Genomic DNA, 14,219 nt, shown 5'->3' with positions numbered 1-14,219 from the left:
GTGTATGTTCAAGTGAGTTGAATTCCCGAAGGTACAGAGGGAGAGGAAGGCGAAGGAAAATGAACGGCAGATGTTCTGTGGCATATTTATCCTCCTGCATGGCTAGGCTAAGGTAAATTCCCCTCCCCTTGCAAGCCTGGTGGTACCGGTTGCTCCGCTTGTTTTTTGACGTTGTGACTGGCTTCCTAGGATCCCCACTCTCCCCCCCCCGTCCCCCCTTCCCCCAGGAGGAGAGGAAGCTGGTTCGAGTGTGTCTTGGTATGATGTTGGTTTCTTGCCCAGTAAGATCTTTTACTCAAGTTTACCCCTACCCGAAGTGTTCCTCTTAATACTATCTTTCTTGAGACGTAAAGTCTTATCAAACTGAACGTTGTGCCGCTGTTCCTTGTGGCATCGAGAAGTAGCAGTGTCTGGTAAATGACAAAGCTGAAGAGAAACATTTCACAAACATGTGAAACATATTTCACATGTTTGAGAATAATACAAGGTAATTATGTAGCCAACATGAACGAAGCCTAACCTAACCCAAACTAACCTTAACGTAACCTTAGCCTATCCTAATCATGGATGGGTGGTAGATAATAGCACTTATTATGTATTGGTTTTGAAGTGATTATTAGTGCCTCTTCCCTAAGGAAAGATTGCCCACATATGTGAGTTCGAGTAAGCCCCATCCTCCTAAAATGATACTACTTATAGCAACTATTTCGTCAAACGTATACAAATGAACTCTTGGACCCCCAAGAAGTTAATGTTTTGTACTTAAGTTCAAGTATGTTTATTGAGACAAGAAAGAAATACATCTCGAAGGGATAGAGTAGCTTAGGCTATTTCTATCCCCCATGTTTTGTATTATCTGTAATATGTTAGAAAATGGAAAGATTAAGTAAAGAATCTGACCTAATCTTGTCCAAGTATTCCAACACTAATATAGTACAGTGGTTTCAAGCTCAACAAGCCACAATGTAAGACAAAAAACATGAGATGCTTTTTCACCCCACAGGGTTATTAACCCATGGAACTGCCTACCCGCCGAAGTTGTAAATGCCCCAAAAACTGTTGAATTTTAAAATCCAGCTTAAAAAATCAATGGAAATGGAGTGACATTTGACAAGCCACTGGCTTCCTGTCCTCGTCGAGACCACTAGAGTGTTAGTGGCCCTCAGGTAAATTCAGGCAAAATATCTGCAATACAAGGCCTAGTAATATTTCAGCTTGTAGAGGACACAAAAAATAATCCAAAACTCAAGTGCAAAATATATTAGATATTTTAAGATATAAATAAAAGATATTCAAGTGCAAAACATGAAGAATGTTCGTTAGAATAATCCGTTTTTAATGTATAAACAGCTGTTGTATGTTCTATTATTTTGGTAGGATGAGTTTGTGTGTGTGTATTCATCTATTTGTGCTTGTAGGATCGAGCTTTAGCTCTTGTACTCCGCCTTTGTTACCGCTGGTTATCCAACGCAATGAAGCCTCTTCCATCCAGGGGCCAGATTCACGAAAGCACTTACGCAAGCACTTACGAACCTGTCCATCTTTTCTCAATCTTTGGCGGCTTTGTTTACAATTATTAAACAGTTAATGAGCTCCGAAGCACCAGGAGGCTGTTTATAACAATAACAACAGTTGATTGGCAAGTTTTCATGCTTGTAAACTGTTTAATAAATGTAACCAAAGGCGTCAAAGATTGAGGAAAGATGTTCACGTTCGTAAGTGCTTGCGTAAGTGCTTTCGTGAATCTGGCCCCTGGGCTCTAGGGAACTCGAACCGGGGACCCCACGCCTGTGAGGGCGGAGCTCTATCGACCGAGCTATTGAGAAGCCTTAATAAGGAAAGTATCCTGAAGCTGCATCCTACTGCCAAACTGTTTTTTTCTCGTATATCAAATTTTGAAATTATAAATTTCAAAATTAAATGTGTGTGTGTACTCAACTAATTATCCCTCCTCTTGACTGTCAGCCAAGTGGTGGATAGGCATAAACCTATCTCCATTAGATAGGCACAAAGCTATCTGGATTAAATAGGCATAAACAATCTAGATTGTGAATATAGCCTATTCCACCCACCTCGCTGCGTGCGCGTTTGAACTATATTTGTTAGTTTACTATTTGTGCCTGCAAGGATCGAGGTGTTAGCTCTTGTCTCCCGCCTTTCTAACCGGCTGTCTAATATACTAAACTCAATCGATATCGTATGTGTTTGTATGTGTGTTTATAACCAATTTTAACATTCTCCACATTTCTGGATGCATCGCTAGCGATAATCTCGTCACGTTCACACGAAGATTGCGGTACACACCAGTAGTGGGTTTTTGTTTACGGTAGTAGGAGAAGTTCTCAAGGCTGCTGGATGGTTATCACAAGCTATCGCTATTACGTCACGGTGGGAGATTGAAGAGTCGGATGATGATTGGTTCCTGGAGTCAGTGGCCGATGACGTCACAGTGGGATATTTTGAAGAGTCGGATGATGATTGGTTCCTGGAGTCAGTGGCCGATGACGTCACAGTGGGATATTGAAGAGTCGGATGATGATTGGTTCCTGCAGAGTCAGTGGCCGATGACGTCACAACGGGATATTGAAGAGTTGGATGATGATTGGTTCCTGCAGTCAGTGGCCGATGACGTCACAGTGGGATATTGAAGAGTTGGATGATGATTGGTTTCCTGCAGTCAGTGGCCGATGACGTCACAGTGACACTTGAGGAATCGGAAGATGATTGGCTCCCGGAACAAGATGCCACAGAAGCGTCGTACCCTGGCAGTCACTAAGCTTGACTAAACTGTCACTTATTTCGGTTGAATTTCGGCTCTTGGGCTCCCTCTCAATCTTCACCCGAAAATCGGAATGAAACATTGTATTTGGCCTTCTGACACGAGGCTTATGGCAGCTATGGATCCTTGTGCTTCAACTCAAGTGCCTCTCTATCTCTCCCTAACAGTTATTCAATTATTTAATTAATTGATGCTGCTTCGCCACTAATCTTAATGAAATAATTGATACTAATATGGGAATAATCAATGTGGGAATAGTCAATACTGCGTTAAGGATTTTAATTTTAGTCAAACAGATTAGTCATTGTATTAATCCGTTCTTTCGATTTCCCACTCCATAAAAAATGCATTTGTTTTGACCTCCCAATAACGTAAAATATGAGGTTGTTTTGACCTCCCAATAACGTAAAATATGAGGTTGTTTTGACCTAATAACGTAAAATGTGAGGTTGTTTTGACCTCCCAATAACGTAAAATGTGAGGTTGTTTTGACCTAATAACGTAAAATGTGAGGTTGTTTTGACCTCCCAATAACGTAAAATGTGAGGTTGTTTTGACCTAATAACGTAAAATGTGAGGTTGTTTTGACCTAATAACGTAAAATATGAGGTTGTTTTGACCTCCCAATAACGTAAAATGTGAGGTTGTTTTGACCTAATAACGTAAAATATGAGGTTGTTTTGACCTAATAACGTAAAATGTGAGGTTGTTTTGACCTAATAACGTAAAATATGAGGTTGTTTTGACCTAATAACGTAAAATGTGAGGTTGTTTTGACCTAATAACGTAAAATATGAGGTTGTTTTGACCTAATAACGTAAAATGTGAGGTTGTTTTGACCTAATAACGTAAAATGTGAGGTTGTTTTGACCTAATAACGTAAAATGTGAGGTTGTTTTGACCTAATAACGTAAAATATGAGGTTGTTTTGACCTAATAACGTAAAATGTGAGGTTGTTTTGACCTAATAACGTAAAATGTGAGGTTGTTTTGACCTAATAACGTAAAATATGAGGTTGTTTTGACCTAATAACGTAAAATGTGAGGTTGTTTTGACCTAACAACGTAAAATATGAGGTTGTTTTGACCTAATAACGTAAAATGTGAGGTTGTTTTGACCTCCCAATAACGTAAAATATGAGGTTGTTTTGACCTCCCAATAACGTAAAATATGAGGTTGTTTTGACCTAATAACGTAAAATATGAGGTTGTTTTGACCTAATAACGTAAAATATGAGGTTGTTTTGACCTCCCAATAACGTAAAATATGAGGTTGTTTTGACCTCCCAAAAACTATTTTGACTATTACTATTTTTTAACAATTTTTACCAGAGATATTTGAACCCAAATCAACTCGCTTAACCTGTCGAAGGCAATGTATAGATTACGTCAAAATTACTGCTGTTTTGATTTTGATTAATCCGCAGTTTTTTTTAACGCATTGGTCGATTCTGTTAAAGAAAAATGACGTGTCAGGTAAGAGGATGAAATAAACAGAAAATTCTGAGTCAGAGAAACGTTTTGGAAATGGTCGAAGACTGCTTCCTAAACTAGCTTGTTACGTGGATAACAACCTTCTAGATTGTGTGTGCAACATTCTATCTTGTTCAACATTCAAGACTTTGTGCAATCTTCTATCTTCTGTGCGTCTTTCAATCTTCTATGCACCATTCTACTTTTGGGGCGGCATTCTAGATTTTGTTTAGCTATGTCAAACACCGGGTTTAGGTACGTACAAATCCCCAAGTTTAGGTATTAGAAACACCAGGTTAAAGTATGTTCAAACACAGCCATTATCAGTCCAACCACTTGGGCTGGACGGTAGAGCGACGGTCTCGCTTCATGCAGGTCGGCGTTCAATCCCCCGACCGTCCACAAGTGGTTGGGCACCATTCCTTTCTATCCGTCCCATCCCAAATCCTTATCCTGACCCCTTCCCAGGCTCTATAGTATTAATGGCTTGGCGCTTTCCCCCTGATAACTTCCGTTCCGTACAGCCATTATCAGAACACAACATGTATAATACAGAGACCTAAGCACAACATTATTGCCGTAGTGAGCACTCGAAACTTTTTAAAAAAAAAGAGTTACGCATTAAAAATATATAGATAAGACCAATTTATCATAATGGGACCTCCGTTTTCCTTATCTTAGAGGCATCACCGCCTCTTGTCATTCACACATTGTATCTGAGGGGTAACCGCCCCCCTCTACGGTCACTCATTGTCTTGCATACATACAGAAATAATTCAACATTGAGAATACATACAACATACATGTATGTATTCTCAATGGAGTTGTCCCTCCTGGCTAATCATGATATACACATATACATACACCGTGTCCTTTGTGTAATTATCGTGTACGTATATCGTGAATGTAGATACGTATCGTGTCTTGTACGTATTTAAGACGAGAAAGGTTTCTGATGAGAAATGCCATCTCGCTCAACAGGCTTGTTTTCTAAGGGGGGTATAATGGGTCATACCCACTCGTGGCACCGCTCACGGGGGAGGGAAGGGGGGAGGGGGGGGTAAGAGGGCTATACCAAGGCACACTCTTCAAGGGGGGTAAGCGATGCCACCACCACCCCCTACCCCTAGGCACCGCTCAAGGGGTAGGTTAGAGGTGCCACTATGCCCACCCAAAGCACCGCTCAAGGGGTAGGTTAGAGATGCCACTATGCCCACCCAAAGCACCGCTCAAGGGGTAGGTTAGAGGTGCCACTATGCCCGCCCAAAGCACCGCTCAAGGGGTAGGTTAGAGATGCCACTATGCCCACCCAAAGCACCGCTCAAGGGGTAGGTTAGAGGTGCCACTATGCCCGCCCAAAGCACCGCTCAAGGGGTAGGTTAGAGGTGCCACTATGCCCACCCAAAGCACCGCTCAAGGGGGGGTCTAAACGTGTATTACACCAGCCACGCTAACTGTTACATTAGCCGCGGCTATAGTTGCAGTGAGGCCAACGTCCCACCAACGTCCCAACGACGTCCCAACAACGTCCCACCAACGTCCCACCAACGTCCCGCCAACGTCCCAACAAGGACGGGACGAAGTGTGAGGGGGCGCCGTTGCCTCACACTTCCACTAACGTCCAAAACCTCTACCAACGTGACCATTATCATGTCACAGTGACGTCACGCAACCTTATCAAACACAGAACTGTGTCTCATATTTGCTTTAGGATCGGTTAGGAGGATAGTAGCCATGACATAGAGGAGTAGTGTATAGGCTGCTAGCAGTATCCACGTGGCCCCCCTGCCTCATACTAGGCTGCTAGCAGTATCCACGTGGCTCCCCTGCCTCATACTAGGCTGCTAGCAGTATCCACGTGGCTCCCCTGCCTCATACTAGGCTGCTAGCAGTATCCACGTGGCTCCCCTGCCTCATACTAGGCTGCTAGCAGTATCCACGTGGCTCCCCTGCCTCATACTAGGCTGCTAGCAGTATCCACGTGGCTCCCCTGCCTCATACTAGGCTGCTAGCAGTATCCACGTGGCTCCTAGCTAGCTCCTACCTTACCTACCTTGAGGTAGGTAAGGTAGGAGCTAGCTAGCTACCTACCTACCTAGCAAGAGGTATAGTATATTTAAGTCAAAAAGTTGCATTAGGTTATACATATAGATTGTAATGCATAATATATGGAATTAATACATAGTTATATATTACAGACAGATGGTATTATTGTACAATTTTTTTTAAATACTTCAGCAATATAGAAGAAATATATAATAATATAGTAAATATATGAAGATTCTCTGTATATAATATACCCGATAATATATATATAATATTAGATATAAGATATAACTAGATACTTTATACACTATATATTATAATATTTATAAGTTAATGTGTAATATAAGTTATAGTGTTTAGTATATGGTAAATAATATATTTTTATAGTATAACGTAATGGTATATATCATTAGCTCATACTTTCTTTCTACCCCCCCTCCCCCACCCCCCCCTCCCCCCCACACTAACTGCTTGTCCGCGTGGTCTTATGTGTGGACAGATTGCATCATGCGCCCCCCCCCACCCTGCCCCACACCCCCTCGACCCCCCCCCCTCTCCCTGCCCCACACCCCCTTAAACCCTCCCTCCCTCCCAGGGGTACGGGGTGGGAGGCACCTACGCGCTCCTAGAAGGTTCCAGATCCTTCCTTAGCCCACCACGGGAATGTTGCCCAAGCGGCGTCGTTCACAGGATGGACTTCCGATTACAGTGACGGGATGAAATGGAACATGTGACAGGCGCGCACGCGCTCGCTCACACACACACACACACACACACACACACACACACACACACACACACACACACACACACAGGGGCCTCGTAGCCTGGTGGATAGCGCGCAGGACTCGTAATTCTGTGGCGCGGGTTCGATTCCCGCACGAGGCAGAAACAAATGGGCAAAGTTTCTTTCACCCTAAGTGCCCCTGTTACCTAGCAGTAAATAGGTACCTGGGAGTTAGTCAGCTGTCACGAGCTGCTTCCTGGGGTGTGTGTGTGTGGTGTGGGGGAAAAAAAAAGTAGTTAGTAAACAGTTGATTGACAGTTGAGAGGCGGGCCGAAAGAGCAAAGCTCAACCCCCGCAAAAACACAACTAGTAAACACACACACACACACACACACACACACACACACACACACACACACACACACACACATACACACACACACACACAGTTGATTGACAGTTGAGAGGCGGGACCAAAGAGCCAAAGCTCAACCCCCCCGCAAACACAATTAGGTGAGTACACACACACACACACACACACACACACACACACACACACACACACACACACACACACAGCCAACGTGCCTCGCCGCACGCGCGTGTGTGTGACCGTGCTTCCAAGCACAAACGATCATTCAAGGACCTTAATTAGTGCATACGCACACTTCATGCATACATATAGCCGTGTCCACGTGCACACTCACGTGCACACACACGTGCACACTCACGTGCACACACACGTGCACACACAGGAATAGGCTCAGGAACCTGTACACCAGTTGATTGACGGTTGAGAGGCGGGACCAAAGAGCCAGAGCTCAACCCCCGCAAGCACAATTAGGTGAGTACACACACACACACACACACACACACACACACACACACACACACACACACACACACGCACACACAGGAATAGGCTCAGGAACCTGTACACCAGTTGATTGACGGTTGAGAGGCGGGACCAAAGAGCCAGAGCTCAACCCCCGCAAGCACAATTAGGTGAGTACACACACACACACACACACACACACACACACACACACACACAATCAACGTAAAACAAGGGAACATCCACTGGTACAAGACCTGTACTGAACATACCATGAATCACAAGAATACGATAAATCTATGAATAAATAATACACCTATACAATGGGATCGAATTCGTGTTCCTGGGCCCTGTGGGACGCAGGTTTGATCCCATTCTACTGCCCTCAATTCTTCTGACTTTACTGAGTTAGCGAGATCTCCATACTTTGCTGCCAAACGTCTTAGTCAAAACAAATGATAACATTGATAAAGTGGCCAGAAATGAGATATTTAGGCCCGGGTGGAATGATTCCAGCACCCAAGAGGTGGCACGGGCATGAATAGCCCGTAAACTTACTCATATAGAGATGAGAGGCACTGAACCTTTGTGCCATTCCCTTACTGGCACCTGTGTGAGGGAGTGCCACCCTTGGAGACAATGATCTTAATGACGGCAATTACTTTAGAGAGAGAGAGAGAGAGGGGGGGGAGGGAGAGAGAAAGAAAGAGAGAGGGGAGGGAGGGAGAGAGAGAGAGAGAAAGAGAGAGAGAGAGAGCAAGAGAGAGAGAGAGAGCAAGAGAGAGAGAGAGAGAGAGAGAGAGAGAGAGAGAGAGAGAGCAAGAGAGAGAGAGAGAGAGAGAGAGAGAGAGAGAGAGAGAGAGAGAGAGAGAGAGAGAGAGAGAGCAAGAGAGAGAGAGAGAGAGAGAGAGAGAGAGAGAGAGAGAGAGAGAGAGAGAGAGAGAGAGATAGAGAGAAGGGACGCAACCTGCGACATAAACCCATATATGGTGTCAGTGTTCTTAACCAGATTGTAAGCCGAGTCAAACCCCGCCCCCCCCCCCCACAACGCTCGTTCGAGGAACTCTCCCCTATGACCTCGTCACGTGATGCCTCCGTGACGTCACTAGTCACGCGATGCCTCCGTGACGTCACTAGTCACGCGATGCCTCCGTGACGTCACTAGTCACGTGACCCCTTCAACGCGGTGGATAGCTTCGTAAAATACACACTCTAATATCCTTATTTTAAACGGCCCAATATATCAATGCATATTAACATCAACTCTCCTGCTATGTTCCAGAACACATCTCTAACCTTGTCTGCGTAGCACAGCCCAAAATATATGCTATCTTGAGGTTATCTTGAGATGATTTCAGGTCTTTTTAGTGTCCCGCGGCCCGGTCCTCGACCAGGCCTCCACCGCTAGGAAGCAGCCCCGTGACAACTGACTAACACCCAGGTACCTATTTTACTGCTAGGTAACTGATAGGGTGAAAGAAACTCTGCCCATTGTTTCTCGCCAGCGCCTGGGATCGAACCCAGGACCACAGGATCACAAGTCCCGCGTGCTGTCCGCTCGGCCGACCGGCTCCCTAGCTCAGCCTTTGGTCAGCCTTTGGCCTCACTAAATATTTAAGACAACAGGGGTTGTTAGCAGTGTATAACAACTATAGTGTCCTTGTGTGGGGTTAAATCTTCACTAACTCGTTAGTTCACTAACTAATCTTCACTAACTCGTTAGTTCACTAACTCGTAAGATAGCAGCAGCTCGCTGACCCAGCCTATATGTAGCACAGACGAAAATGTATATGTGTATATATATATATATATATATATATATATATATATATATATATATATATATATATATATATATATATACCAGTTAGTATTGTATTTATACAGTACGACGTCTGTGATACAACAATACTACATTATTCGTCCTCATCATGCATGAGGTGTGAGGCTCCTCACTGACGTCAGCACCTCACACATTCATCATACTAATTAGTACATTGTAAAAAAAAAACTTTGTAGACGCAAATAGCCCCACACACTCTTGTGAAACAACTTGAGAAGTCTCCAAGAGTTGATAAGTCTCTAAGAGTTGATAAGTCACTAAGAGTTGAGAAGTCTCCAAGAGTTGATAAGTCACTAAGAGTTGATAAGTCACTAAGAGTTGAGAAGTCTCCAAGAGTTGAGAAGTCTCTAAGAGTTGATAAGTCACTAAGAGTTGAGAAGTCTCCAAGAGTTGATAAGTCACTAAGAGTTGATAAGTCACTAAGAGTTGAGAAGTCTCCAAGAGTTGATAAGTCACTAAGAGTTGATAAGTCACTAAGAGTTGAGAAGTCTCCAAGAGTTGATAAGTCACTAAGAGTTGATAAGTCACTAAGAGTTGATAAGTCACTAAGAGTTGATAAGTCACTAAGAGTTGAGAAGTCTCTAAGAGTTGATAAGTCACTAAGAGTTGATAAGTCACTAAGAGTTGATAAGTCACTAAGAGTTGAGAAGTCTCTAAGAGTTGATAAGTCACTAAGAGTTGAGAAGTCTCTAAGAGTTGATAAGTCACTAAGAGTTGATAAGTCACTAAGAGTTGATAAGTCACTAAGAGTTGAGAAGTCTCTAAGAGTTGATAAGTCACTAAGAGTTGATAAGTCACCAAGAGTTGATAAGTCACCAAGAGTTGATAAGTCTCCAAGTGTTGAGAAGTCACCAAGAGTTGATAAGTCACTAAGAGTTAAGAAGTCTCTAAGAGTTGATAAGTCACTAAGAGTTGAGAAGTCTCTAAGAGTTGATAAGTCACTAAGAGTTGAGAAGTCTCCAAGTGTTGAGAAGTCTCCAAGAGTTGATAAGTCACCAAGAGTTGATAAGTCACTAAGAGTTGATAAGTCACTAAGAGTTGAGAAGTCTCTAAGAGTTGATAAGTCACTAAGAGTTGAGAAGTCTCTAAGAGTTGATAAGTCACTAAGAGTTGATAAGTCACTAAGAGTTGATAAGTCACTAAGAGTTGATAAGTCACTAAGAGTTGAGAAGTCTCTAAGAGTTGATAAGTCACTAAGAGTTGATAAGTCACTAAGAGTTGATAAGTCACTAAGAGTTGAGAAGTCTCTAAGAGTTGATAAGTCACTAAGAGTTGAGAAGTCTCTAAGAGTTGATAAGTCACTAAGAGTTGATAAGTCACTAAGAGTTGATAAGTCACTAAGAGTTGAGAAGTCTCTAAGAGTTGATAAGTCACTAAGAGTTGATAAGTCACTAAGAGTTGATAAGTCACTAAGAGTTGAGAAGTCTCTAAGAGTTGATAAGTCACTAAGAGTTGATAAGTCACCAAGAGTTGATAAGTCACCAAGAGTTGATAAGTCTCCAAGTGTTGAGAAGTCACCAAGAGTTGATAAGTCACTAAGAGTTAAGAAGTCTCTAAGAGTTGATAAGTCACTAAGAGTTGAGAAGTCTCTAAGTGTTGAGAAGTCTCCAAGAGTTGATAAGTCACCAAGAGTTGATAAGGGAAGGGAACTATCAGGAGAGAGCGTCAAGCCATTACGACTGAGCAGCACTTGGGATTCGGGGTCAGGATAAGGATTAGGGATTGGGGGTCAGGATAAGGATTAGGGATTGGGGGTCAGGATAAGGATTAGGGATTGGGGGTCAGGATAAGGATTAGGGATTGGGGTCAGGATAAGGATTAGAGATTGGACAGTCTTGGGACTGAACACCAAACCTGCAGGAAGCGAGACCGTCTCTGTACCGTCCAGCCCAAGTGGTTGGTCAAGAGGACTTGACAGGACTTGACAGGACTTGACAGGACTTGACAAGACGGACGGAAATGTCTCAACTTTCATTTCCCATGTGAGGGGGGTGGACCCCCCCTCCTAAGGTGATAGTATTTATGATGACTTTCTTGACTTGAAGGTTATCTTGAGATGATTTCGGGGCTTAGTGTCCCCGGGGCCCGGTCCTCGACCAGGCCTCTACCCCCAGGAAGCAGCCCGTGACAGCTGACTAGCACCCAGGTACCTATTTACTGCAAAGTAACAGGAGCATCAGCGTGAAAGAAACTCTGCCCATTGTCTCTCTCCGGCGCTCGGGATCGAACCCGGGACCACAGGATCACGCGTCTAGTGTTCTCTCCGCTCAGCCACCGGAAATGGGAAATTTTTGTAACTTAAATATAAACCTAACCTAACCTTTGCTAGCAATTCTAGGCCTAATACTCACTATCTTAGGCCTAATATAGAATTAGGCCTAATAAAGAACATATATGTGCAGTATTAGTCTTAGGAAAGGTTAAATTTGTTTTTTTTCACATTTTTCCGATTCTATAATATTATAAATACAAACTGTGAACTTTTAGGTAGTCACAGTTTCTTTCACCCTATGCCCCTGTTAACCTAACAGTAAAATAGGTACCTGGGAGTTAGTCAGCTGTCACGGGCGGCTTCCTGGGGGTGGAGGCCTGGTCGAGGACCGGGCCGCGGGGACACGAAAGTCCCGGAATCATCTCAAGATAACCATCACAACATATTGGTACTTAGAACTAAATAGTTACTATATTATCACTCCTAGAGGGCGGGCTGGTTGGGTTTGGGTTATGTATTTACAGCTACGTTATTGTGCCAATTCTTGGACATCTATTGACTAAAAAAAAGCACCGATACCGTACACTGATGAGTGCTACAAAGGATCCAAGTAAATTCAGTAGAATTTCTGGTTGCAATTCTTTTACCATGTCGTAGCTTAGTCGATTAAGGCAGCGTCTGGGCATGCTTTCAGACGTAGGTTCGAATCCTCGTCACGGCCCTTGTGGATTTGTTTATTTGATACATCACGCTATTGTGATTTCTGTATGTACTGTTCAGTGCTGTTTTTGTATGGAATCTAGATTGTTTTCTTCAAGGAGTGCCGGATCAACCGGGCTGTGGTGGGTATGTGAGCCTGCGGGCCGCTCCAAGCAACAGCCTGGTGGACCAAACTCTCACAAGTCAAGCCTGGCCTCGGGCCGGACTTGGGGAGTAGAAGAACTCCCAGAACCCCATCAACCAGGTATATGTGGGCCTGCGGGCCGCTCCAAGCAACAGCCTGGTGGACCAAACTCTCACAAGTCAAGCCTGGCCTCGGGCCGGACTTGGGGAGTAGAAGAACTCCCAGAACCCCATCAACCAAGATGACAAACATGCAATAGTGGAGGCGATGAGTCACAATAACGTGGCTGAAGTATGTTGACCAGACCACACACTAGAAGTTGAAGGGACGACGACGTTTCGGTCCGTCCTGGACCAGAATCGACTTGAGAATGGTCCAGGACGGACCGAAACGTCGTCGTCCCTTCAACTTCTAGTGTGTGGTCTGGTCAACATGCAATAGTGGAGTATTAGCCGGTGAGTACAGGACGCCTCGCTGCGGGTCGAGGTTGACCTCGGGATAAGATCAGTTCACGTCCTCCTCCAACCCTTGAGTGTACCCTGCCACTCTGATACTCAAGAGTGACCTTGGGACAAACTCACATACACACTCCACTTAAAGCAGAGCCCTCCAAGGTCAAGCCATCCGGCCGGTATAACGAGACCGTTATAGACTAGTTATCTCATGCGTTGTTAGGGCGAGATGCTGGAGGGCCATCTATGATAACAGCTGTTCTTATAAACGAGGCTCGAATGCTCGTTAATCTAGCGTTAAAACCCGCCGACAAGACTTGATAACATTTTACAAAGGACTTAACTAATGACGTTCGAACTTTTCCTGAACAGTGTAATTCAATCTCTTCCTGTGTTCGAATTACAGCTGTTTAAATCATCCAGTCCATTTAATAACGACCGAATAGTCCTTCCTTGCAGCCGCCAAACTCCCTCTTGATGAAGAAAACTATACACACGACTCACAACTGATGACATACATAAATGCATACATAGGGCATACGTAAATCCGTGTATCTATGTATTTACGTATGTAGGTTAGCTTAGCATTTTCAAAGCACCGAATCACCTTCTGTGGTTGAGTGTTCAATAAACCCTTGAACTATATGTTTAACACATCTCTCACCCTGTCCATGGAGGACAGAAGAAAATGTATATATGCTGGTTAGCATTGTAAATGTCTGGCCACGTCTGTGGTAGAAAATAATAATAATAAAAAAAATGATGACACTAATATTTCTCGAACAGTGCTTCCCTAACGACCTCTATTCGAATTGCAGCTCTATAAATACTTTACAGAGCTCCAATATAAATACAATATACAGAGCTGTTGACCATACAAATAATAGTTAACAGAACCTAACCTAACCTAACCTAACCTAACCTAACCTAACCTAACCTAACCTAAACACCTAACCTAACCTTTGCCTAAGACCTAACCTTTGCCTAATCTACCTAAGACACGGTTTG

At 43.6% G+C, this 14,219-nt stretch overlaps 1 protein-coding gene across 1 annotated transcript; it reads right to left on the bottom strand.

Moving 5' to 3' along the window:
* Positions 1-291: 291 nt before the first annotated feature.
* LOC138358885 (uro-adherence factor A-like) lies at positions 292-12,565 on the bottom strand. The gene is made up of 4 exons (XM_069317236.1): positions 12,495-12,565; positions 9,914-11,352; positions 2,326-2,609; positions 292-426 (listed from the first exon to the last, which is right to left on the bottom strand). Exons 1-4 carry the CDS (start codon positions 12,563-12,565, stop codon positions 292-294), a joined length of 1,929 nt encoding a protein of 642 aa, XP_069173337.1.
* Positions 12,566-14,219: the final 1,654 nt, after the last annotated feature.

This window comes from Procambarus clarkii, chromosome 87 (genome assembly GCF_040958095.1).
Source record: "Procambarus clarkii isolate CNS0578487 chromosome 87, FALCON_Pclarkii_2.0, whole genome shotgun sequence".
Lineage (NCBI taxonomy): Eukaryota > Metazoa > Arthropoda > Malacostraca > Decapoda > Cambaridae > Procambarus > Procambarus clarkii.
The sequence above is the reverse complement of the archived record's forward strand: the minus strand, read 5'-3'. Positions and strand labels throughout refer to the sequence as shown.